Raw genomic sequence first — 26,109 nt, 5'->3', positions numbered from 1 at the left:
GTGCTGTCTATAGTATTATTAGTATTAGGAATAGTATTATTTTTTAACTTTTAAGATGTATAAAAAACAAGAAGAATTGTATTACAAAGAAATCTTGACTAACGTAATTTTTTTTGGATTGCACTTAAAAAATTATTGTAGTTGTTAAATGGGTTTTACAACTAAAAATGTTTATATATTTCTATCAATAAACCATTCATATAACAAAAGCCTGTCAGTTTTCATGCTGAGGTCAAAAGGATTTGCTGGAGATCCACTTTGCACATGACCTTTGTTTCAAATGTATTGAGCACGTTTGATTTTTGAATTACAGTCCTTAAATAACCCTAATCCTTAGTCAGCATTATTGCTGTATAATTACATGACAGAGCATGGCCATTGTTTGGCGAGCTGAGATAATTTTTAATCTTATTTCCAGTGTCCCCAGGCATCAACCTAACTCATGATGTCATTTGTAAAATCAAAAATGATGATATGCATTATCCTGTTCACAAACTCATACATTTATTTGAATGCTTTGCTTCATGTGTGTTGGCTTCACATGTGACAGTATTTCACCAGTTCGTACCCTGGAGTTTATATAAGTTGAAAAGACATTATTGAAGAAGCTATGGTTGACTAAGCTCTCTTAGATTTTTGGATCTCTCCCACACTTTCAGAGGTGAAGGCCTTGTTGCTAACCATGTGCAGCAGCTGACTATTTCAGTCGCTCAGTCTATTGGCTCCTGAACTGAATGTCTGAGCCGCAGACACTGGTTGAGAATCACTGATGTGACGCCAAATTTGTAGGCAATGATTGCACAATACAAGCAGCATGAAAGTCATGATTAATCCAAAAATAATAATAAAATAATTCCCGACACATGTTCTGGTCGTTCATAGACAAATTCTGGCACACTGACCAGAGCTGTGTGATCACATGTGAGGTTAACAGATCCCACACCAATAATAACCATCAGATATAACATCTGTAAGGTTGTATGGGCTAAGATTTAAAATTATTGATATCATGAGATTTTAATTCGAGTAGTAGCTTGAAAAATACAATTACGTTTAGTCATTTGGCAGACGCTTTTATGAAATATTAACGATAACCTAGAACCCCTTTTAATTTACTCTACCAACCAACATGTCTCTTGAGATGAGCTCCTCTGGCCTCACTGTCATTTGAACGCTGGTCTCATTTTGTGTGTGTGTGTGTGTGTGTGTGCAGTTACAGGGTAACAGACATTTACAATGACATGTTACTTTGAGTGAGCTTGTGAGCCTGCAGCCTAAATTCTGACTGGTTGTTGCTCTGCCACATTTCTAAGGTGGTAGGAACTTGACTATTGATAACAGAATAAAGACTTGTTTAGTTTTAGGTCTAGTAAATGTGCACTTTAGAAAACCAATTAAACCTGATTTAATGTATATTGAATGAATGTATATCATTATTTTTATGATGTACTCATCACGATTTGCCACCACAAATGTCTCTTCCTCCCTGATCCCCGGTTACAGAGCTGGGTCTGTCTGGGTCTCGCTATCCATTGAGTCTTCAGAAGCTGAGACCATCTCTGTCAAAGCAGCTGCCTCTCCAGCAGCCTAGAGCAGACACTCCAACAGGCTCAGCACTGAGCTTCAGAGCCGTCTTGCTCTTTCCTCTGTTGAAAAAAATCTGAAGTTTATGATCTCTAGTCCTGACAAACGTTGATGTCAGAGTGATGTAACATTGCCCAGTAAGAATGGATGACATCATTCTCATTGTTAGTTCACAAATTGTGAGATCATCTTACCGAACACAAAGTGGCGATCTAACCGTGACAATCACAATGCTAATTAGCATAGTAAAGTCTGCTATAACTATGAATTAATGATTAAAAATTATATATTGGAAATCAGCATAACATAATGAAATATTAAATACTTAATTCATGATTCATGTTCAGGCTAAAGATACGACTCCATCTCAGAGACGAAATGTAACCATTTACTGCTACTAAAATAATGTATAGCTAACAGTACATTTGCCTTGTGTGTGCAGACATGTTCTTGCTTCTGTTGTTTAATGCACACACATTTGTGTGTTTTTATGTCAGAGGAAGCGTGAGAATGAGGTCAGTATCTTAAAGAGAGGAGTAACAGTGAAATAAAGAAGCAAGAAATAAATGAGGGCAGCAGTGATGGGAAAAAGAAGAAGAAAGAGGTGAAGAAATGCTGATGTAGACAGTTCACTAATAATGCCTCTCAAAGCTAATTAAAGAGCAAAAACCAAACTTTAGCATTACACTGAATACTGTTCCAGCCAATTAGGAAGATCTGTGAAGTGGAGCAGATGGTCAGGGTTGTAGGGTAGTCTACTCAAGTTATTTGGCCCTAGGAAAGAAAAAAACTTGGTTTGGAATCCTTAACACAGACACAGACACACACAGACACACACACACACACACACACACACACACACACACACACACCATGTCATCATTTTTATTTCCATACATATGGTCGTGTCATTACTCTCACAGTTTTAAAATAAATTAGTGTGATAGTAATCTTCCAGCTGATCTCCAGCAGGTCTAGGTCTTTCAGTTTATATGTTTTCATGGATATGTGTTAATTAGGAACAAGACTGCATAGCTCAATTAAATGAAGAGAATCTTTGATCCTTTTTGCTTCTGCCTCTCATGGGTACCAACGTCACAACATCTCTGAGACAGAAAAAGTAAGACAGAGGACACTGCAGGCAAGTGAGAAGGTCAAAGTGAAACGTGAAAATTAAGGAAAGGTATAGCAGAAAGTTTAAAATATGGAAGCTAAGTGGGAAAAAGCCTAAAGAAATTGAATTAACAGCCAGACATATTATATATTGTTTTAAAAAGGTATTTTTTGTAGTGTAGTACAAAAATATGGGTACAAGTCAGACGGTAAAATAATCATTTGCAGGTTTAATACCCATTGCCATTTTGTGGAAGAGGATCAGGGCCACTAGAAAACATTTATTTATTTACAGTTTGTCTTTTATCTCTAACTTTAAATTTAGAATTCAAAATTTACATTGAAAAATCAGAGGTTTGTCTCTGGATTATGATTAGAACAATTGACAGTTACACAAGCTGAAAGTCAGCACAGTGCTAAACACGAGTATGGACTCAGGCCCTTTGGTTAGATGTTCAAACAGAAGAAAGGTGTAAAGTTGTCCTAGTCCTTTTATATTGACTAAATTCAACCCCTAATTCAGCTTGAATTAGGGGTTGATTTATATCAAAGGAGTCAAAATAGCACAAAACAAAGCATAACTTACTGGAGCAAATGTGGTTTATGAAATTTCAAATGTCATGTTACTATGACTTACATTAGAACGAAACAAATCTGTCCATATTGGTATTAACATATTGCACATGATGTTGCTACTGTAGTTAATGCAAGCTACTGTATCAGATCAAACTAAAACACTTGTGTGGAGAAGAACTTCAAGAGAAACACAATTTCCCAGCGGATGTCAGTGCAAGAGAAAAATGTGAACCTGTCACAGCAACAATTCAGGTAATAGAAGAAACACATACTTATTTTGTACGGTGAAAGATGCTGTATGGTTCTTCACATGGGTCCTATTGATCAGGTAAATGCCATCCAACCAGAAGAGGCCCACATCTAAGCATGTTCTTTGTGCCTACAGTAAATGACATTGTGGTGCATACTTCATTTTGCATAATAATAATAACCTAATGAACCATCTGGCTCTATGGTGGTTGTAAAAACAGATTATGGCCACCAAATAGTGTGAAAACATCCAAATGGGGTGTTCAAAATGCAGAAGCCTCTTGGAAGCTTTGCAGGGCTATAATGTGCCTTTTTGAGTAAAGTTACCGTACAGGTCAGTTCATAGTAGTCGTTCAGCTCTAGTAGCACTCACTCATCTTCCAAACAGCTACTGTCAAAATGAAAATACAAACCCACACACAACCAAATCACTTGTTATTTAGCCTTTATTAAATAATAATAACATTAAAAAAAGAAAACTTTTCTGTACAAAGTCTACAAACAACAATTTGAGTTATCTGGCCAGTGCTGTTGTTGTGTCTTAATGTAATGTGCATATGTGTGTTTGTGTGTGTGTGTGTTGACGTGTGTTTGTCCATCAAAACAAAAGAGGTAATACTCTCTGGACTTCCAGAAAAAAAGTGTTAAAGGAGAGAGAGAAACAGAGGGAGAGAATAGGGGAGGTGTGTTATGCCTGTGGTGTGCTGTTTCAATATGTGCATGATTGTGTTTCCCATAGTGAGCGCAGTGATCAGAGGTTACTGATCACTAGAGAGAGAGAGAGTGAGAGAGAGACAGAGAGAGAGAGAGAGAGAGAGAAGAAGAAGAGAGCTCCAAGGCACTTGGAAAACAGTCCAATGAAAACACAGTTAGATATACAGAAAACCCAGCATCGCCTCTCTATTGTTCCCTCCTTCCATCTCTCCTTCTCAGACCATCTTTCAACTCCTGTTTATCATCCCTGTAGTTTCTCTGTTTATTTCATCTCAATAGGCTGAATGCCCTTAAATAAGGAGAGAGGAAAGACAAAAAAACAAAAAACAAAGATACAACAAGTGTGACATGCTTGACTTGTTTTCTCCCCTCTGCTTCCTTTGTTCCCCCAATTTACCCCCCAGAATACAACAACTTGACCTGGGTATTTCACAGATTCAGAAAACACCAAAAGGACCTCTTAGTATTGACTTTCATCTGCTGTGGCCGAGCAGAGTGAAAAAGAAAAAAAAAAAATACAGACAGGGAGAGGTCAGAACGTGCTCCTCCAGTTTCATTTTTTAAGATGTCTGTGTGGGTCACTGACTTTCTGTCTGCCTCTTTGCTTGTCGCCGCCTTTGTGTTGTGATAGTTTCTCTCTCACTCTCCACCTGTCTGTCTGAAAGTTTTATGTTTTGTTTACATATTTCCAATCTGTGTATGTCTGTGTGTTCGTGCCACCTGTCAGCTCAGTATCTCATCGGATGTGTTTACATGCACAGAACCGTCTGCTGTTAGTCAAACCTCAATTCTTGACTTGAACTTTTGATACAACCCCATTCATAGATTTGATTGACTATTTTGGCAAGTTAATGAAAGGTCCCTGAAAACAGCTCAAACGGTGTACAAGCCGAGAAGGACCACCTTTCACTGTGCAGTGTTTACTCCAAACACAAGAAACATTTGCAAAGTAATGTCAAGTCTTACATTAATCACATGCATACAGCTTGCAATCTCTGTCACAGCTTTATTTCTTGGCACATTAACACCAACTAAACTCTCAAGCAAAAGAGAACTTGTACTTGTCTATGTGCAGGAGATACAGTGCACATGAAATACTTTAAAACCATTACTCCACAGTGACCATATTGGTCATAAACTCCACAGGGTGCCTTTCATTTTTCCCAACATGTAGAAAATTTAGAAATTGGACCAAATATTCTTTTGGGTTCTTGTGTTGACAAGATATGTTCAAAACCTGAATGTTGTTGCAGGTCATTTTAATAACTTCATTAGCTTTATTTGACCAGTTTTAGTGACTCGCTTTCTGCCTGCAAACAGAACCACCATCTTTCCCGTCTTTCTCTCTCTCTTTTTGTATGTTTCTCTCTCTCTCTGTGTGTGTGTGTGTGTGTGTGTGTGTGTGTCTCCTCCTCTTCACCAGTCTCTCCAGCAGCACTGGCCTTCCTCAATGGCTGTCCTCCGATACAGCGTATACTGTAGTTAGCTTAAGGCTTGATTGTGTATCCAAGAAAGTGATGGTACGATTCCTATAATCCTTGTTTTAGATATTCTTTCTCCTTCCATTTTTGAGCGCCCTTCATCCAGGGGGTGACATTAAGAGTGGTGGATATAAGGCAGATCATTCATCTCTCTTAGTCCATTCTCCACCCAGCCTCTTTAATACTCGTTTAGACCCCCTGTGCACACACACAGCTCTTTGGCAATCCATAGGTTGCAATAAAACAATCACTTAAATTTTGCTCACACAGTGTCTGTCCATCATTATGGGCATCATACAGTCTGAAAAGCAAAAAAATATAGATATATACCAAAGACAAACTCTAGAATACTGAATCTAAAGCACGACTCCATAACAGCATGTTAGATTTAGATAGATCTCTGATTTTCTGTCTTCCGTCCTACTTAACCTTTCCTCTATTCCTTATAAAGACTGATAATCTGTAATGGAAAATGTGCCAAAATATAAAAGGACTAAAACAATTAAGACCATGAAGTCCAACACAATGCTAAAGAAAGTCTAAAAATGGCGTTAAGAGCTCTACAGGGCGATTACAAACTGAAGCTGTCTTTACTTTACCTAGTTTTTTTTTCAAAGAGACACAAGTCTAAAACAGAACAAAACAGTCACCATTACTCTTCTATGCCACTGGTTTCACAAAGCGCAGATCCGCGGGCAGACAATGGAGCTAGCGAGCAAGCACCATATGGCAGGCTAATGGATGTTTGTAAAACTCACAGAACTCATATCTAAAACTTTCAGAAAGAAACAAAAAAGAAAATGTCCTTTTTCAACATCTTTTCCTTCTTGGCCTTTAGAAATCTAAATTCATTTGAGCTGTGTGGTTTGATATTGTTTTAAACTTCAGTGGGGAGGGGGGGGGGGGGGGGGGGGGGGGCTTAGGCATTCGCTTGATATGTGTTGATTTCAGTCAGAAGTATCCACTTTAAATGGTCCACTGGTGCCGAAGTCTTCACCGACAGTCAGAAACTGGAACTTTAATTTCTACATACCGGCTCTATTGGCCACATTCATATGCAAGCAAATAAGGACAAATTTGCCATTGCCCTTCTGCAAAGTACCAGCCATGGGCAGAAGTTTATTAAATTCCTGTGTTTATTGAGAATCTCATCACAAGCGCTTTCGACCCAGACTGTGCTGTAATTTGTGGCCCAAAAGTCCAGGTTTGTTGAGTTTGTCTCATCTTTAACTTCATTCCAGTGGCTGGTGGGATATATTCTATAGTAGATCTGTCATTCATATTCATGTATTCATTCCTTCATTCATTCACAGGCTTTTAGAATCAAGCAGACTCTCTCCTGCAGGCGGAGGAGATATGGTACTGTAGGGAGGGTAGACTGGGATGGGACTCAGATGTCCCCCCAGTTTAGGCTTCGTAGCATGTAGGGGAGAGCAAGATCACAGGTTCCCACTGGCACACAAAAAGGTGGGGAAACCCCTGTAGACATCTGAATCAGGGAGTTGCAGGATATTAGGTATGGGGCAAAGGGGATTGAAATAGGAAAAGGTTTTTCATTTTTCATATTGTCTTTGTCCAAACTGAGAACAAAGTCCTGCAGGGATCATGGGACGCATCTTTCCCCATCATTCTCAGCAGTTCTCCTTCAAACTCCTTTTTCCGTTCATGCCTCTGAGCAGCACCTCTGCTGGTTTATCTTCACTTTATGCTTGATCCCATCGTACAGCTCAAAGTTGTAGTTTTCCAGCGTCGTGGAGGAGCGGGAGGAGAGCCCGCTGTAGGAGCATGTGCAGTAGAGGAGCAGTCCTGCACACACTGCCCCTAGCAAGACGCCTAGAGAGCTCATCACAATGATAGTTAGGAGGATGGGGTCCAGCGTGTACAGCCAGGCGTTGTCCTTGTCTTTCTCTGACACCAGTGTGACAGAGGAGGGATCCACATCAGAGGAGGAGGGCGTAGAGAAGGAGGATGGCCACCCTGGAAACACGTATTCTAGAAATAAAAGAAAAAACTTTTCAATACACATAAATCACGTCATATGTGTGAAATAAGGCTTTCGACACTTTATGGGGAAGTACAACAATTTGTTTGTCTGCACAGAATGCGTATATGTCTCATGTGAAACTTGCGTTTGGGTCCATGTCAGCCATGTATTTACTTGCACACTAGAAGAGTTTTGTTTATAAAGAGCACAGTTTATGAAAAACCCTACAGTGTTACTAGTGAATAAGTTGTCTTTCTGTTTTTATTATGTACTGTAGTATAGCAATGACGCAAGAGAAGCTAGATTACATGCATTTCTCTGTTTTGTGTAGAAATTCTTTGTGGCTTACGACTTATGAGAGAACAGTCACATTTATATGCATGTAGCTGACATATGAACAGTTTAGACAGTTAGATTATTACTAAAGCAGCTGTCTCAAAAATGCAGCTGGGACACTTTTGGTGTAGACATACAGTAGACTGCGTCCGAAATCACCCCCTACTCCCTAAAGATTTGTACTTTAAGTAGTTCACTCAATAGTAATCAATCCACTGACATTTTGGTAATTTTGACATTAGGTAATTTTCTCATCTCTAAAATGGAGAGAATTGCATTGTGGGATTTTTACTAGAAAGTAGGGTACTTGCTATGAATTCTACTTTTAGTGTTGCATTGTGGGATACTTTGGGGACACTAAATAGTGGATAGATTTACCCACTCAACATTTGGACATTACTACAAAAATGGCAAACATTTGATTTTGGCCACTGCCAGCATCTAAAAGTGGATGTTTACCTTAATGGATTTACAACTTTCAGCAGTCTGATAACTGAGAAATGTATATAGACCTAAACAATTAATGGAAAACACTACAAATAACCTACAATGTGTAGAATGCATTCAAAACACATTGACAAAAATGTAAATTGAGAATACACAGATATACTAAAACTACTGGCCTATTCTAATATTTTAATTCCTTTAACTGAGAGTCTAGCGGTTCCAATGTGACAATGATAAGTGACAATTACGATACTATGCACATTGTAATACATTATTGTACAAACTGTGAAACCTATTAGGACACATCAGTGATTTGTATATTTAAAAAAGAAGTATTGGATTTGATATAATGGTAAAAATCCTTTTAACTACGACCCCACTTGTTAATGACCACAGAAATTTGGAAGTATAATGAAATTAATTGCTGTAAAGGTGCTCTCTGCTATGTCGAGTGTGTGTTGAAGTGTGTGCATATATTTAGTATAAGCAATCATGCTAATCCACTTAATGAATAGATACGCATGAATAAGTCAAACCAAGAACAAGTACTGTATTTAGAGTGTTTTAAGGAAGAAGAGACACACACACAGTCACACAGGAAAGCAGTAAACAGAAAATAGACTTGTTTAGTGAGGGAGGGCAGAGTACTCTACATGGATCATCTGTCAATAGGCTGTGAAAAACAAGAGATAGCAACACATACAAGTACACATGTACCCACAAACTAAACCATGATTGTTACAGACAGATGTTTTTCCTACGTGCCCAGGAGGAAGCTGTCTCTCACACTTTGTTCACCGCGAAACATGAAAGAGGAGGAGAGGAAACACAATCCAACATGCCCACATGGACTCACACACACACACACATACACACACAGACACGCACACAGACACATACACAGGGCAAAGACTGTCACTGTTGCCACCGGCCTTTTCCTTGTGAATCACAAATGAAACAGAGAGCTATAGGCATGCCTCAGCTTAAAGAGCAATCCCACTTTGGTTTCAGAGAGAAGAGGAGAGGAGCGGAGCGGATCTTACCACCGTTGTTTGGGCTCTTGTGGTTGAAAATGGGATCTTTTCCAAAATCCATGGGCCTAGGGTCTGTTGAAAGCACAGAAGAAAATACCAGTATTAATCTTAACCATCGAGTCAAGCTGGAGCTACTAGAGTCCACATCTTGTTGTGATAACATCACTCCATGTCTTATGTTGTCAGCACACAAGCTACATTTGTAGATGGAAATCAAAGCACACAAAAGCCCAAACAGTGAGTGATCTTGTTGAAACTTTCTAATGAGATCAAGCAAGAGATTTTGTTTTATTCTGTGCTCAGTCTATCAAGGGAAAATAACATCCTGGGATACTAAGCATTTTGTCCAGACTACCTGCATAAAGCCAGGAAGTTTCATTATGTGATAAGCATCAGTCCGCTTTTTTCAATTGCTTAGAAATTAAAAGAGAGTCAAGAGATGTAGAGAATGAGCAAAAAGATAGGACGGTGGGGGTGGGGGTGGGGGTGGGCAAGCTGCGAAGAAACAGACAAACAAAATGGTTTGATAGAAAAATATCACTTTTATTACCTTCACATTCCCCACACAATATGTTTTCTTTTTATTTCAAGACCACGAAATTCAACAAGCTAAAATACCACTTAATATTTCTGAGGCAGGCCAGAGTGCAAGGCTTTCAAGGATCTGGAAGCTCAAATCTGCTTCAATTCAGGCTTATTCAAGGAAATTGATATTACAATCCCCAGGAGAGAAAAAAAATGAAAAGGTGCGACATCTGGGCAGCTGATAACAATTTATTGCTGGGGCAAAGTAACCAAAAAGACATTATGAAGAGAAACCGTAATAGATATTGAAAAGATAAGAAGTGAAAAACTAATTTAGTAGATATGAAACAAAGATATAGAGCCTCATTTCCTCAGTTAGATAAAGTCATTCTTCTATGAGACAATTTTAGCATGTGGCATCTCGATATTACACTTTTTACATACAGGCCTTACACCTTTCCAAAGCTCATCAGCCTGTAAAGAATAAAGTAAAATGAGAGCTGCAAATGGATTAAATATGGTCATCTCTGACCCCAAATTGACTCCCAAAACAAATGAGAGAATAAACAACAGAAATGTATTTTCAAATCAACCATTACAGAGAAGAACAAACCCTATACTCAAGACAGTGTGTTTAATCTAAGCATTTGGTTGTTGAGAAATTAAGATTTTAGGTTTCATAGATTTCTCTCTGGTTCATTAAGTGCAAGCAAGAAAAATCCAGCGCTAATGAAAAATAAAATCATAAAGTTGAGGTCTTTCACTTACATAGGCAGAGAAAGTGCATACAATTAAAAGTTATGTGGCTAACGCCAGGGATGAATCCTGAAGGAATTTTACTGCTTCCGAGCTGGTTTCATTCAGGTTGTGTGAGTCTACTCAACTCATTTGAAAAGAAGCTAAATAAGGTTCATCCCATGTTCAGGTCGTGTTTTAGAACGACGACAATGTTTCCTGTTTTTAAAAGACAAGAAAAATATTTCCTGTGAATAAAAAAATGAAAGAACAAGAAATCAACAACAGCAACATCATTCATTTGATAAAAATGACATCATCACGGTAGATTTTTGCACAAACACAGTACAGCTGAACTTTACCCCTAAGATCTGTGGTTCCACGACAACAAAACTGAGGATGAAGTGAAAACAAGAGGAAAGGAGTGAAATACAGACAATAAAAATGTGGTAACCCATCGAACAGACACCTCGACACAGACAAGTGCACGCAAGTTTTGAAAACTCCAGATTGACCTGCAAATTGAGACTATTACTCACATAATGTTGACTCTCATGTTCAGTGTCAAAAAAAATGTTTTCAGTTAGTACGGAAACTAAACCACAGCCTTAAATGCTAAACATGGTTTTCTTTGTGTAAGGCTACACTCTGTTCATTAAAATGAGGGAATCTACTTAGTCTTTATTTTTCCAAGGGTGTAAATGTACAGTCTCACAATAGACACTCTGTGCTCTAAGTTCTCCTCTCTCCTTGTCAACTGAAATCACTGCCGGCCATGACAAAACATTAAATAAGTGACGGGAGAGATAGAAAAAGAAAGCAGGATAAAAAAATGCAAAGCACTCGGACACTCTTTGGACGACTGCTGAACACTTTCTAATGATCCTGGCTTAAAGCCCTCAGGCTAGAATCCTGAGAAGAATCATCACATGGATCTGAAAGGAGATTATAAGTCCCTGTAGCCCCATTTTATCTCCACTCTCCAATTAGTAAAGAGAAGAATAAAAAGGGGGCTTTTTTATTCAGGCAAAGACATAGATGGCTGTTTGGCACCGTACGCTGCTCCAGTGGGGGCTCGAGGACCTGTTAGAGTGCTTTTTCTTGTAATATTTCACCAGGAAACAGAACGGGAGGAGGAAGGGAAAAAAAAAAGAACAGAGATGGCCTGAGGGCTAGAAATGCTTACTGCAGGGTTTTATGAACGCAATCAGCTCCATTAACTAATTAGAAATATTAAAGGGCTTCAAAGTAGTCTGTGATGGAGAAGGGAGAGGGAAGTGAGGGGAGGTTGATTTAAAAGCACTGCATGAAAGGATGCCAGCACATTTTCCAAATCTTGCAAAAAGTTTGATAGAGAACGGGAGAATGAAAGAGAAAAGTGCATGGATAGCACAACGTAAATACAGTCATATATCATTTTTCTATTTGAATTTCGGACCCACATTGATTAGGTTACAGCACAGGGCTGCTAGAATGAGTCATATAATGTGTAAATCATTCACTAGTCAATTGAAAAGGACGGGAGAGGGTCTAGGGAGGCGGAAAATGGATCTGCAAGCAAAAACTGACTAAAATACTTGTTGACTAAAGCAGAAAACATAATTTTAAGAGACACAATATGATGAAAATAAGCCAATATGTGAAGTATATATGTAGAGTAGAAAATGCATGAAACAATGATTTAAACTATTGATGCTGATAGCTTGTTGAAATCTGGATTTTTCTCAAACACAGGCTTGTGTTGGTGGCTGGTGTGTGTGCAGTGCATATAATGTGTATCTCCATCACACAGTCTATTCTACCAAAAGAGTCCTTTCATCTGCTTTTGTGTTTGAAACAACCTGCCCTCCTCCTTCAATACAAACCCCAACCTGCCACCCTGTTAGCCTTTCTCTCCCAGTAAAAGGAAAATCTATCTTTAGAAAGAATAGAGAGTAGTTTCGTCTTCTTTTTTGAAACTTCTTTCATCTTTCTCTATCTCTGGGCACATTCTTTGGAGGGAAAGGGGGCTCACTTAATGGGCCCTTCTCCTCTGAGAGATTTTGCTTGCCACCATTTCTGCCTCTCATTTTACTCTCCTGTGTTTTTACTGGGAGGATTTACGATGTAGGGAACCAGTAGAATAGGAACAAGTAGGTTTTGATTTAAAAAAAAAAAAAAAAAAAAAACAGGCTCAGGGATTTAGGGATGAACGAAATGATGTCGGACAGTAGCAGACAACTGTGGATCTGTATAATCCAATTTTTAACTTAATCTGAACAATTTAGTGAAAAATTACTTGCGTAATAAATAAACCGGACCGTTTCAATGAAAGACACACATGTGCTGTTTCAAAAGGACTTAATCTGACAAGAAATGAAAGTCAGGAAAAGTTAAGATCATCTCACAATCAATATAACTGTTGTCTTAGAACAATTATCAGTAAGCTGAAAAAATAAAGGTTGTATAACTAATATACATCAGAAGCACATGTAGGCTTATTGCAACATGTGACTACAAAGAAAACCTGGGATTTAATCACCACCAGTATGTTAAGATTCACAGTAAAGAAAGTAAAGAAATCAACCTTTAGTTAATGAGCATTAAAAAGAAAAGTGCTAATGTTACTCTCAACTAAGTAGTGCATCGTGCTACACTCATCGTACACACCGTACTCTGTTAATGAAGAGGAATATGCAGCGTTAGATAAACATCATAGTGTGCATACTGGAGAAAGCCAAGCAGAAATATATTTAAACAGGTGATTTCAAAAACGCCAACAATGTTGTGAGTAGTCTGACGGTAGTGCTGCATTCTTCCTTAAAACGTTAATGGTGAATGCAATTAAAGAACTGGCTTGTGATTTTCTAAAAAATAAGCTGTTCTTAGTCACAGCATGTTTGTTCTCACCTGTTTAATTAAAAAGCAAAATGCAGAATTTTGTAGCCAAATTAATTGTTTTCCCCGTAACAAGGCCAATATGCTAAACATTCTAAACTTCATGAAAACACACAAGATGTTATGGATTATGTTTCTTGCACAGACAGGGAAGAATTCATACCTGCACCTTTACATATTCAATACATATAACTGGAGTTTGCATTTGGTTTCATTCACCCAGTCTAATGTATGAAGGACATACAGAGATGTTTAGTTGGAACTTTAACAGACACAGGCATCAGATTATCCATGAGATCCAGGCAACAAACTCGTATTGCACAACCTCATTTTGGTAAAGAGGTAATAGTTTTAAAGCACACTTCAACAAAGGCATATCCAGGAAGTAAAGGAAAATGCACCCAGGGAGACATGTGAGACTTGAAAGGCTCAGGTGTCTGTGCATATATGTGTGTATTTTGAAACAGTGTGTGAATGTGTGTGCGTGCAGGCTGTGTTGTGAGCCGTCTCATCCTATCTGTCCCTCGTGTAAACCAGGCACAGGACAGCACAACACAGGTTCCTCATTCACAGGCTGAAGGAGCAGCACAGGGTGGATGTGTAGCTGTCTATCAGTCACGGCTGGACGGGCAGCACTAATTCTTCCCTCACCTCTCCCTTCTTCTCTTGTAATCTGTCTCTGTCACTCTCTGTCGCTCAAAGGCTAGCGGACAAATAAATTGCGGCTTCATTCAGCCCCAAAGAACTAGCCCTCTCTTTATGCAGCACACAAACACAGGGTGTCCCTTCTCTATATGTGTGTAAATCCCTTCATTGTCAGACAGGTTATTTGGAGGCAGGTAGTGTCCAAGCTGCAGGGCAGATAGACATATCGTGCTCTGATACAGGAAAATATATTATTACATCGACATTCCACATTGCATGTATTTTTGTCTCGCCTACAGTCTATTTATCAGTCTACCTGTGATTTTGTTGTCACTTCATTCATAATCAATCTTATTTCAGACTGTGGTGCAGCTGTAGAAGCCAGTATACCCTCAAGGACTTCAAGAAAGCAGCATCATAGTGTAATGTTGTTGTCAGCTCTCTTCACCCATCAGAATCAGAGTTCTTTTATCTGCTCCTCCTGGTGAGGGACATCAGGAGTTGTACTTTCATCATTCTACCAGTTCGAGCCAACAAGAAGGTTTAGCCAAAGTGCACCCTGGTCACTCAATCAGATCAGTCATGAGCAACAGGAGCTGTGTGGAGTCACCTCAGTGCAGATTCTCATCAGTAAAGAGTGGTGATTATGCTGAATACTGCTGCTGATTATAAAATTCAGGGTGCTTTTACACCCCTTAATCACATCATTTAGACAAAGCATTCTACTGAAATTGTATCATTCCCATTAGTCCAGCTGTTTCAACACTGGGAATCATAGTTGTCATCTTTCTCCAGTTGGATGGTGAGCATAGGTTCGAGACTCGGCCCAGTACCTGGGTACAGGTGGTTCTGTTTGGGGCTGTGGATCAGATTATAGCTGAGGTTTTGGTTCTGGTAGTAATTTTGGTGACCTTGCTGATGTGGATGTTGGCTGCTGTGGTACATCACTGAATGATGATGGCTACTGCTGGTCTTCTTGGTTGCCCAGTGGTACCGATGGCAGCACAGTATCACCAGCACAGTTACAGTGGCCAGCAGCAGGAGGGCACCGCCTCCCGCCAACATATAGTACCAGTAGGCAGGCACGAGCTGCGCCACCACTGTTTCTACTGTGGGCTCCATCCCAGACACGGCACCCCCTGGAGGGTAGGAGGACACATTACTGGTTTGCTCAGCGGACAATCGACGCAGACATGCAGACTGCTTTGGAAAAGCTGACTGACTGTTCGCTAAACACCTCCCCCAGACAGTTACCATTGATTCATAACTTCAAAAATGTAACTAGCACGCCTGTCAAGCTTTGGATTTCTCCACATGCTAAAGAATGTGGTTGTAGGCATCACAATACACACACGGAAGGTTGTCCAATTTTATGGCCTTTATAAAAATCTGTTTAAAAGATGAACTGCATTGCTAGAGTAACCAGTTAACTAGTTTAACCAGTAGCAGCAGTGTTTAATGCTTAAGGTCACAGTGTACTTAAATGAACTAAACTTAAAAGCTTCTCTCATCTTGCATGTCTCTCATCATACTTAGTATGAGGTACTTAGTACTAAAAGTGTAATTCAACAAACAAAAGATCGTCAACTAGTGAGGACGTAGACTTTTTTTTCCCTGAGAGATGGGTCTTTTTAACTGACGAGCTGAAGCTAATCTGGCAAAACCGACGAGTGCAGGCTAGAAATGAAAAGCGTGCTTTTGTCACTGTCAAGTGCATATGTGTCATGTGAGAATAAAAAGCTTGACAGACTTAGAAACAGTATGAATGGGAGTTAGCGAATGGCCAATTACTGCAGCATGAGCCACAACAATTGTGTCGTGCTGGTATTCAACTAACCATTTTATGTTAAATCAGCTTCCACATTTAGCTCACTGTAACATTTATGTATTTATAACTTATTTCCATACTCTAAAATCCATTTATTAATAATAAAAAAAAATGATGCTGATGCATATATGCCTGATTATGCTTATTTAAAAAGATAGATTTTTGACTAATGCAAATGTCACAAGCATTGGCTGCACATTGACACGCAAAGGCTCATGCCATGCGTTCACATTCAATCAGAGAATGCAAAGCCTTGATTATGCAGTGACTGGCTGATCTGGACAAAGGGTATGGAGTGTTAAGTGGTTGTATTATAGGACACAGCTGCGTTTATCAGGGGCAAGATCACACTGAATGGAGTCGAGTGCAGAAAGAAAGAGCTGAAGAGGGAAAAAGAGGAAATCTGACAAAAATTACAGGGTTAGAGAAAGATTGAGAGAGAAGGCATTATTCGAGAAAAGAATGAAGTGAAATAGAGAGGGGTGGAAGAAAGTCAGAGGAGAGATGGTGGTTGGGAGGGAAAGTGAAGGGAGAGAGCTAATCCTGCCATGATATCTTTAATCCTGCATTAAAGGGTTTGTCTGAAACTTCAATACTCTGTCAAGTCACTGGAAAAGAAACCCGCTAAGAAAGAGATTGTGCAAGAAAGAGAGACCGAATAAAAGAACAGGAGAGAAAGAATGTAAGCCAGAAGGAATAGAAGAAAGGAGAAATAGAGGCAGGGCATGCAACTTGATAAAGTGAGGGAAATGATGAAAAACAAAACAGGAGAAGAAGAGGTGCAAAGAGAGATACAGAACTGCAAGGAAGCCAGTGAGCTTTATTTTGTCTTATTTTCTGGTAGGTTGAGACGTACTCTTTAAGGGTTTAAAATTGGCTTTGATTGTAAAACTGCACTCTAAGTAGCTTGCACAGAGAGCCTTCCCAGCAGTGGATTAAGGCACAGATGATTTCCAGGGCTGCAAACATTCACCATTACTATGCTTTTTTGGGACGCAATGGGCTAAAAAGGGAAATGTTGAGCATGTGTCCTCTCTGTAGTTAAATTGAAGCAGTTGGTTTGTGTGTGTGTGTGTGTGTGTGTGTGTAGCCTGATTGGTCAGTCCGCTGCCAGCTTTCATTTGCCAAAAGTCTAATGCATCCTCGGTTGCCATGGACACAAAAACTCAACTGTGTGGCACACTGTTTCAGGTGACACTGCCCCTGTACTTTTAACTACTGATAATGTTATCAGGCTCTATTTAAAGAGGCATGTTTTACATGTCTTTCTCTAATTTGTCCCTTTAATGTGTTTGTATTAGGTTTTTCTCTATTGGTCATTCTTGTTTTTTTAACAGAATACAATTAAAATCCAAGATGCAAAGTTGCTAAGGTGTATTCTGTTCCATGTCAGTCATTATTCTTCAGCGCATGTTCCTTACTAGATATCAGTTTCTCATATTAATAATTAAGAGTTTATGCCTTGAATGCTCACATTTCAGCTTTAACCTTATATTTACTCAAAGAACATTTCCAGAAATCACAGTACCGATGTGCTGTTTGATAATGACAGATGGGAAATTTAAAAATTCCATTAAGACTGCCAGCCAGCTTATGCATACCTATTCTTCAAAAGATACACAAAAATAAATACCAACAATGGCATTTAAGATATACTCATCTGGTTAAAGTCTTAAACAGGGGTCAACTGCACCCGAAGAGTCTTTATTTCTTAGGTGAAATTACAATTTGTGTTCCAAAAGAAGCAATTTAATCCCTCTTCCCTGGGGCTCATGAAAAAACTGTACTGTATATTAGAACTGACACTGTTGTCATATAACACCTGTTTGGCATCAAAAAGTCCAGTAAAACCTACAATTGTTAGGCAGAATATGAGTGAGAGAAAGTATTTTATTATGTATCTTAGGAATCTTTTTACTGTACTTAATTTGTGGCAAAAAAAATAATATTTTGCTGCATCACACATACGCGCACAAGCACACACAAGTAATCTCAAGTCTCAAAATCCAACACTTATCTGTGACAGAAAGTGAAGAACATACAGTAACCATAATAATAAAGCCATTTTTCTTTGGCTTAGCTTCAGAAATTTGATTTCCTACACTGTATGCTTCAATTTCCTCAACCTCAACCCTCCATTAAATATTATTTACATATACAAATCAGCACAAAAAACCAAAAAACAGACAGCAAAGCACAAAGAAACAAACTGCACCTCATAAAAGTATCGATTTTCTTCTCCGAGCTGTTTAATTTCAATGTCATAGTTGGGTCCAGTGTCTTATAAATAGAGTATTTGTATTTTGTGGATCTCCAAAAAAAAAAAAAAGCCAGAGTTTTAGGTCTTCACCCAGACTCTGAAAGTAAGAGATCCAGTTGCGTAATCTGCCTAAGCCCTTTTCTATCTGCCTTCAGAATAGCCAATTTTAGAATCAGGGAGAAAACAAGAAAATGGAAGAAGAGAAAAGGAAAGTTGGTGATCAGGTCTTCATTCAGGTGGGCCCAGAAACTTTCTGGGCAAAGGAATAGAGCAAGTAATGGAGGAGGAGGAGAGACTAGAAATGAAGAAAATAAAAAAATGGGACAAGAAAAAACAGTAAGGTGTGAAGGAGAGGGGAACAAGAAAAAGTAAAGACACAGAAGATGAGAGGCTTCTTATAGGGTTTTGAATGCAGAGAGAGAGACTCAGTAATGAATGGGGACTGAGTTGAGGGATGGGAAAAAAAACTGAATCTGAACGCTGATCTCATCATTTTAACCTTGATACTTTCTTCTTTTCCTTTGGGCTGTTCCCTTTCAGGGGTCACCACAGCGAATCATTTGCCTCCATCCAACCCTGTCCTCACAGTCTCTCCTCTGAACATGTCCACACCACCTCAATCTGGCCTCTCTGACTTTATCTCCAAAACATCTAACATGAGCTGTCCCTCTGATGTCCTCATTCCTGATCCTGTCCATCCTCGTCTCTACCAAAGAGAACCTCAACATCTTAAGCTCTGCTACCTCCAGCTTTGCCTCCTGTCTTTTCTTCAGTGCCACAGTCTCTAAGCCGAACAACATTGCTGGTCTCACCACCGTCTTGAACACCTTTCCTTTCATTCTCGCTGATACTCTTTTATCACACAACACACCTGACACTTTTCTCCACCAGTTCCAACCTGCTTGCACTCACCTCTTCACCTGTTTTCCACACTCTCCGTTGCTCTGAATCATTGACCCTAAGTACTTAAAGTCCTGCCCCTTCTTCACCTCTGCTCCCTGTAACCTCACTGTTCCACCTGGGTCCCTCTCATTGACATACATGTATTCTGTCTTACTGCGGCTAAGCTTCATTCCTCTGTTTTCCAGAGCAGACCTCCACCTCTCTAGATTTTCCTCCACCTGCTCTCTGCTCTCACTACAAATCACAATGTCATCTGCAAACATCATAGTCCAGGGAGATTCTTGTCTAACCTCATCTGTCAGTCTGTCCATCACCAGAGCAAACAAGAAGGGGCTCAGAGCTGATCCTTGATGCAGACCCACCTCCACCTTGAACTCCTCTGTCCCACCTACAGCAAACTTAACAACGGTCTTACAGCTCTCATACATGTCCTGCACCACTCTAACATACTTTTCTGCCGCTCCAGACGTCCTCATACAATACCACAGATCCTCTCTCTGCACCCTGTCATTCACTTTCTCTAAATCTACAAAGACACAATGTAACTCCCTATGACCTTCTCTGTACTTCTCCATCAGCATCCTCAAAGCAAATACTGCATCTGTTGTTCTCTTTCTAGGCATGATGCTCATCTCTGCCCTTAGCCTAGCTTCCACTACACTTTCCCACAACTTCATTGTTTGGCACCTGTCAATACATTTCCATCCTTATCTTTAATCACCCTAACCTGCTACACATCCTTCCCATCTCTATCTCTTTGTCTGGCCAACCTGTACAAATCCACCTCTCCCTCTTTAGTGTCCAACCTAGCATACAAGTCCTCATATGCTCTTTGTTTGGACTTTGCCACCTCTACCTTCACCTTACGCTGCTCCTCCTCTTTCTCTGTATACACTCTTGACCTTCCTCTTTCCACCAAAAAGTCTCCTTGTCCACTTTCCTCTTTCCAGATGATCACTGATCTCTTTCAGATTACAACATCTACACAAGATGTAGTCCACCTGAGTGCTTCTACCTCTGCTCTTATATGTCACCCTATGTTCCTGCCTCTTCTGGAAGAAAGTGTTCACTGCAGCCATTTCCATCCTCTTTGCAAAGTTTACCACCATCTGTCCTTCTGTGTTCCTGTCCTGAAGACCAAAGCCGCCCATCACATTCTCATCACCTCTGTTCCCTTCACCTACATGTCCATTGAAATCTGCACCAATCACCACTCTCTCACCTCTGGGGATGCTCTGCATCACTTCATCTAACCCACTCCAGAATTTCTCCTTCTCTTCTAACTCACATCCTACCTGTGGGGCATAACCACAGGTAGGACTCATCAACCTGTCTGATACTCCTTTCACCTCTAGAACGTTCCTCACAAACTCCTCTTTCAGGATAACTCCTGCTCCATTTTCTCTTCCTATCTGACCCATGGTAGAACAACTTGAACCCTGCTCCTAAGCTTCTAGCCTTGCTACCTTTCCACCTGGTCTCCTGGACACACAGTATATCCACCTTTCTTCTCTGCATCATTTCAACGACCTCTTTAGCCATAACTGTCATAGTCCCAACATTCAACGTCCCTACTGTCAGTCCTACAATCTTGACTTTCCTCGCCTTCGAACACGCCTTCCTCCTGTCTTTCTTTGACCAACAGTAGCCCAATTTCCACTGGTACCCTATAGATCAACAGCAGCGGTTAACCCAGGCCCCGACCGTTCTGGTATGTAAGTCAGATCGGGTGTGGAAGTCATGATTCGCATGTCTAATTTGATGCGTGTTTTATGTCAGATGCCCTACCTGACACAACCCTTTTGCATTTATCCAGACTTGGGACAGCCATAGGAAGACACTGGCACTGACACTGTGTCCCCTTGTGGTTGCATTGGTATTAACCTTGATACCAATTTCACTTTATAAGTTGTGGCCTCTGCATATAATAGCCACACTCATCCATGGCCACACTCATACACTGAGAACAAGCAATTGTATACCAGTGATCACACGCAGCACAGTAAACACTACTAAAAACTTGAATCATAGCAGCCTAGGGGATGTGCGAATACATATACCCAGATGTTGCAATCTGCTGTGATCTGTCGTTGTTGTTGTGGAAAAAAATCTCACGTTACTCTTTTGTTTGTATGAAAAATGCAACTTTCTTTGCTAGGAAATACAAAAGACCAAACTACAAGACCAACAGTATCAGCCCAGCATGCAAGGAGTCATGCTGGAACAATGCAGAGGATAAATTCCATTAAGTTGTGACTGTTATTTTCTCCCACATATCAAAATTTAGCAATTCAATAAAATAAAATAGCTCCAGCTGTTTTTACATATTAATAAACATTTTTAATTTGATCATTTAAGGGTCAAATTTTCAGAATAAATGTATTCTCATTTGTGACTGTTGTTGTGCACTAACAAGGATACTCAGGGCCAATGCAGTGCTACAAGCTGAGCTTAGCAACAAGCAGGAAGCACAGACATTAGGCACAGGTAGTCTATTGGAACAGTAATAATACTTACTGGTTATGCCAGGAGTTAAGGCAGGTAAAGGCTCTGCAAAATAGAAAGAAAAAATAAATGTTATTGATAATGTTTAATAACTGATATGTCGTATGATGAAGTGATGACTAAGTAGCTGTTGGTGATATACAAAGATTGTGCTTGAAGAGTATGATTTAATGTCACTCTTAAAGCACGACAATATAAAGCTTATTTGGAGATTCAATTCAGATGATTTATAGGAAAGGACGTGAGCATTCTTTTTCTAGGCTTTTTTTCTAGGCTTCTTTTGTCTTAAAAATGCTGCAGCTGTGATCAGATTAGATTAGATGTAGCCCAGTGTGACTGCTGAAGTTACATATGAGTCTGAGTGAACAATGAAATGCATTTTTAGACAGATTGAGGGATGTAAACATGTGGCCATCATTTCTTATGAGTAGTTGTGTTCTAGTTAAAAACATTCAGGTCCACAGTGGAAAAGAGGAAATGTTTTAGCAACCAAGATGCTCAGTCAGATGCACAAATGTTCTGTAAGTGTCGAGACCAACATTCACAAACTACAGTATTCCTTTAATGCAGCTAAATTGCAGCACTACTTGTTAAGTGATGAAGATTTGCTGAGTTCCAATATTTTGTAGATGGGAATATCCAATACATTGGATATTCCCATCTACAAATCCTTACTTATTTTTACAAAAAGGGTTGAATATAAAGAGAGGAGGACAAAAGCGTGGCTTGACAAAAGGAATTGCATCCTCTGTGAATCTTGCAGCATCTGAGACTTGTGTTGGATCCATGATAACAATACTTACATTACTGTGCATGGCAGAGATTAAAAATATAATGTATTTTAAAGTTGGTGTACTAGGCTGGGCTAAGGTTAAGGTTAGGGCAAGATCTGGAATTCTGCAATTAGTTAACGTTACTGTGAGTTTGGTGCCTGGTGGCCCAGCGACAGCAGAGAGTTTATGGAGGATGACGCTAAGGGGGAAAAATAGAGGTTGGAAAGCATGAAATAGGCACTGCGAGGAAAAAATGCAAAGAATAAAGAAACGGTAGGATAGGGTGTTGTAGGAAAAGGCTGAAGGAGATAGCGAGAGGGAGATATAATGAAACATAGATTAGAATCCATGCCTAAAGGCCACTACTTTCCTTATATATAAATTAGGAGTGTGTGTAAACATTATGAGGTTTTCTTCCTTTTCGCTCTCTGGTGAAAAAATAGCATTAACTTAGTGGCGTGAAGAGACTGATGTATTAATAAATCGCAGAAAGGTAAAGACACCGGTAATGGCACTTACGAGTACACTGCTCCAGCTCTATGCTGTCGCTCATGTGGATGTTATCTATTTTGATATGGCCTCTGGTTGGATGATCAAAGAAACCTTCAAACACCACCTAGATGAGAGAAGGAGACACAGGTGGACATTCATTTTAGCATCTAAGTGCATACTTTGCACTAGTTTTAACAACCGTCTCAGAGTCTGAAGCAAGGAAATAAGACGAGTAGCGGTGTGCCACTTCAATAACAACAGCTAACCTGATACTCTTTAGGGCTTTGAGGCAGGATGGTACGGCCCTCCCTCCAGTGGGGCCCTTGGTCTCCTTTAAGCCCCCATAGGAGTGTCTCCTCTTGTTCGCTGTCCCTCAGCAGGACCCTAAGGCTGCCCTGCGCTTCTCCCTGAAGCTGGTAGTAAAAGACGAGGCAGAGTGGGCCTCGCTCCGGTCCTACCTCAGGGCTTAGCAGCCGCGCTCGCTTGCGCTGGGTGTGGGCACCTGCATCAAGGTGGAGGTAGTTCCCTGAGAAATCTGGAAGAAGGGAAGAGGCAGAGAAGTGGTGTTACATTTTTGTATTGTATTGTGACACATCACTGCCCTTTTGATCACAGGTTAATATAATGCAAGATACAGTATATGGTTTTCTGTAAATGGATTCCATTTTAATACATTTTTTGATTTGTGACAGAAAGCAAGTTCACTTTTTGCCAGTAACATAGAGTATGATATAGTACTGCAGGAGTATGTGGTTGTTAAGCCAGTACCACCATCATTCTGTCGTATGAGGCCAAACCACAAATGAGACTGCCATCTCATCATGGCCACAAATGGCTATAGATACAAATGAACACAAATGAACACACATGTATACAGCACACACACATATACACACACAAACAGCTTTAATCATTCTAAATGCTGGCTTCCCGTTCGATTGGTCTGCTTGTGTCTGCTCCTTAGTCAGCGTGGGGGGTGTATTAAATTATTATCTTATTCCTCCAAAGAACAGAGAGCAAAGGGGGTAAATGGACAGAAGGGGTAAGTTGGCGAGAGGAGCAAACATGACCATGATGGGAGAGACAGATTAGATTCTCCACACCTCAAATAGGACTACAGTCATTAGCCTGGTGCTGTGTTTGGCTGTTTGTCTAGTTTGTCTATTATGGCTGGAGAGTAAAAGCTTCGCTGGAGCTGCAAATAGTCCTTTTATCGACAAACAGACACAGTGTGTGACTCCTCATGAGGACAGAGAGAGAGAGAGAGAGGGGAGTAGAAAGTGGAAGAAGAAGAGACAAAAGATAAACAGAACAAATATGGTGTGAAGTTAAAATGTCTATCTATCTATCTATCTATCTATCTATCTATCTATCTATCTATCTATCTATCTATCTATCTATCTATCTATCTATCTATCTATCTATCTATCTATCTATCTATCTATCTATCTATCTATCTATCTATCTATCTATCTATCTATCTCTCTCTTTCTATGGTAAAAACACATCTCTGACAGACTTTGCCGCACATCACAATTAATGAATAATGGATTTGGGTTGAGGTAACACTGTTTCTTCACTCAGAGGCAATGAAAACAGGGACCTAAATTACCACTGCTCATTAAGTACAGTTAGAGAAAGTTGCAGTGTTTTTCTATCTTCCCACGTTTGATCTTGGCGAACGTACAAAGGGAGGGAATTAATTAACAACTCTCCATGGGAGGAAAAGGAGGGTCTCTCTCTGCGTTTTGGTGTTTGTTTGCATGAGCGTTAGTTTCGTTTGTTGGTATCTTTGTTTATGTTTCTATCTGTGCCTTTGTTTGTGAGTTCATCTGTCACTCATTGTCTGGGTGTTTGTAGTTGTGCAAGTGTCTTGTGTGTATGTATGAGTTCAACACTTTGCAGTTGGGTGTATACAGTATGAGTATATGGATAAACTGCATGACTGTTATGTGACTATGCAACTTCAGTTTACACTTTAGGTTGAGTGGGAAAAGTGAAAGTGGGCAAAAATTGGTGAGTGTGCACATTAAGTATGACTTGGCCGTTTTAGGGCCTGTCACAGCAATGAAACAATTAGGAACTAGGAGTTTAGGCAAAACTATATTATTTTTACTTCCAAACGCATTTGATGCAGTATGATTGATGCCTCCTGATATCTGCATGTTGTTACGTTTAAACTACTAAACTAAGTCTGCTGAAGGTTAATAAGAGATTGTGAGTTAAAATGATAAAATGATGAAATCACATATCACAGTGTTGTCATCCTGGGCCATTATGTGTTCACAATTCAAAGTGGCGTTCAAACCAAACAAACACACATTTTCCGCTGCATTTGAAATAGGGAGTTGCCCCTTTTAAAATGTCAGAATTAACACAGTGTAGTGGATTATATTTAGAAATGTGTGTATTTTGTATTACATATTACAACTTGAACTATTTAAAATTGATAAATGCTTTGGTTCAGGTGGTGATAAGAGGCAAAGTGACTGTGAAATGTGATCACAGAGAAATCAGAATGACACTTCATGAATAACATCAAAACAGCTGAAAGCTAAATCATCAGATGTTTAAAACGGTTATTACGCTGTGTCTTTTTGAAATGCCACCTTTTTCCTTCCTTCCCTTTCTAATCAATAACTATACTATCAACTATTCTTTCAACGACAACTTGTTTGAAGACTTTCTTTCCATGAAAATCTCCACAGGGTGAAAAAATTTCAGTCCTGCCCTATTTGAGATCAAAAGAATAACTTATAAGCTCAGTTTGAGTCAGATTGTCTCTTTTAAAACGCTAAAAAGGCTTTCAGTGACATGGGCTGGGGATTTGATTTGCATATCGAGACAGCTAGCAGACAGGGTGCCACACTAATGTTGCTGTAGAACAAGACTTAATGTCATGTTGCTGTCTAACACAGAGATGGGGATGCTGCTAAGTCAATTACATACACACTGAAACATGCACAGACACACACTTCAAGGGTTCATACATACACATTTATACAGGCAAAATGTTTGCAGGCACACACAGCAGTGCGATGTAGAGCC

At 39.7% G+C, this 26,109-nt stretch overlaps 1 protein-coding gene across 5 annotated transcripts in view; it reads right to left on the bottom strand.

The window, feature by feature from the left end:
- Positions 1 to 3,950: 3,950 nt before the first annotated feature.
- LOC137132765 (neuropilin-2-like) overlaps positions 3,951 to 26,109 on the bottom strand; it is an 88,770-nt gene continuing 66,611 nt past the window's right edge. Inside the window, exons 14-18 of one of the 5 annotated variants that reach the window (XM_067515688.1) lie at positions 23,328 to 23,596; positions 23,089 to 23,185; positions 21,809 to 21,841; positions 9,528 to 9,590; positions 3,951 to 7,709 (exon numbers count right to left, since the gene is read on the bottom strand). In XM_067515688.1, coding sequence (XP_067371789.1) covers positions 7,381 to 7,709; positions 9,528 to 9,590; positions 21,809 to 21,841; positions 23,089 to 23,185; positions 23,328 to 23,596 — 791 coding nt within the window. In that variant the 3' untranslated portion in view covers positions 3,951 to 7,380. The other 4 variants (XM_067515692.1, XM_067515690.1, XM_067515691.1 and 1 more) reach the window with 4 other exon arrangements.

The sequence above is a fragment of the Channa argus genome, chromosome 9 (assembly GCF_033026475.1).
Source record: "Channa argus isolate prfri chromosome 9, Channa argus male v1.0, whole genome shotgun sequence".
NCBI classification, from domain to species: Eukaryota; Metazoa; Chordata; class Actinopteri; order Anabantiformes; family Channidae; genus Channa; species Channa argus.
Note: the sequence above shows the minus strand (reverse complement) of the source record. Positions and strands in the feature narration are given on the sequence as shown.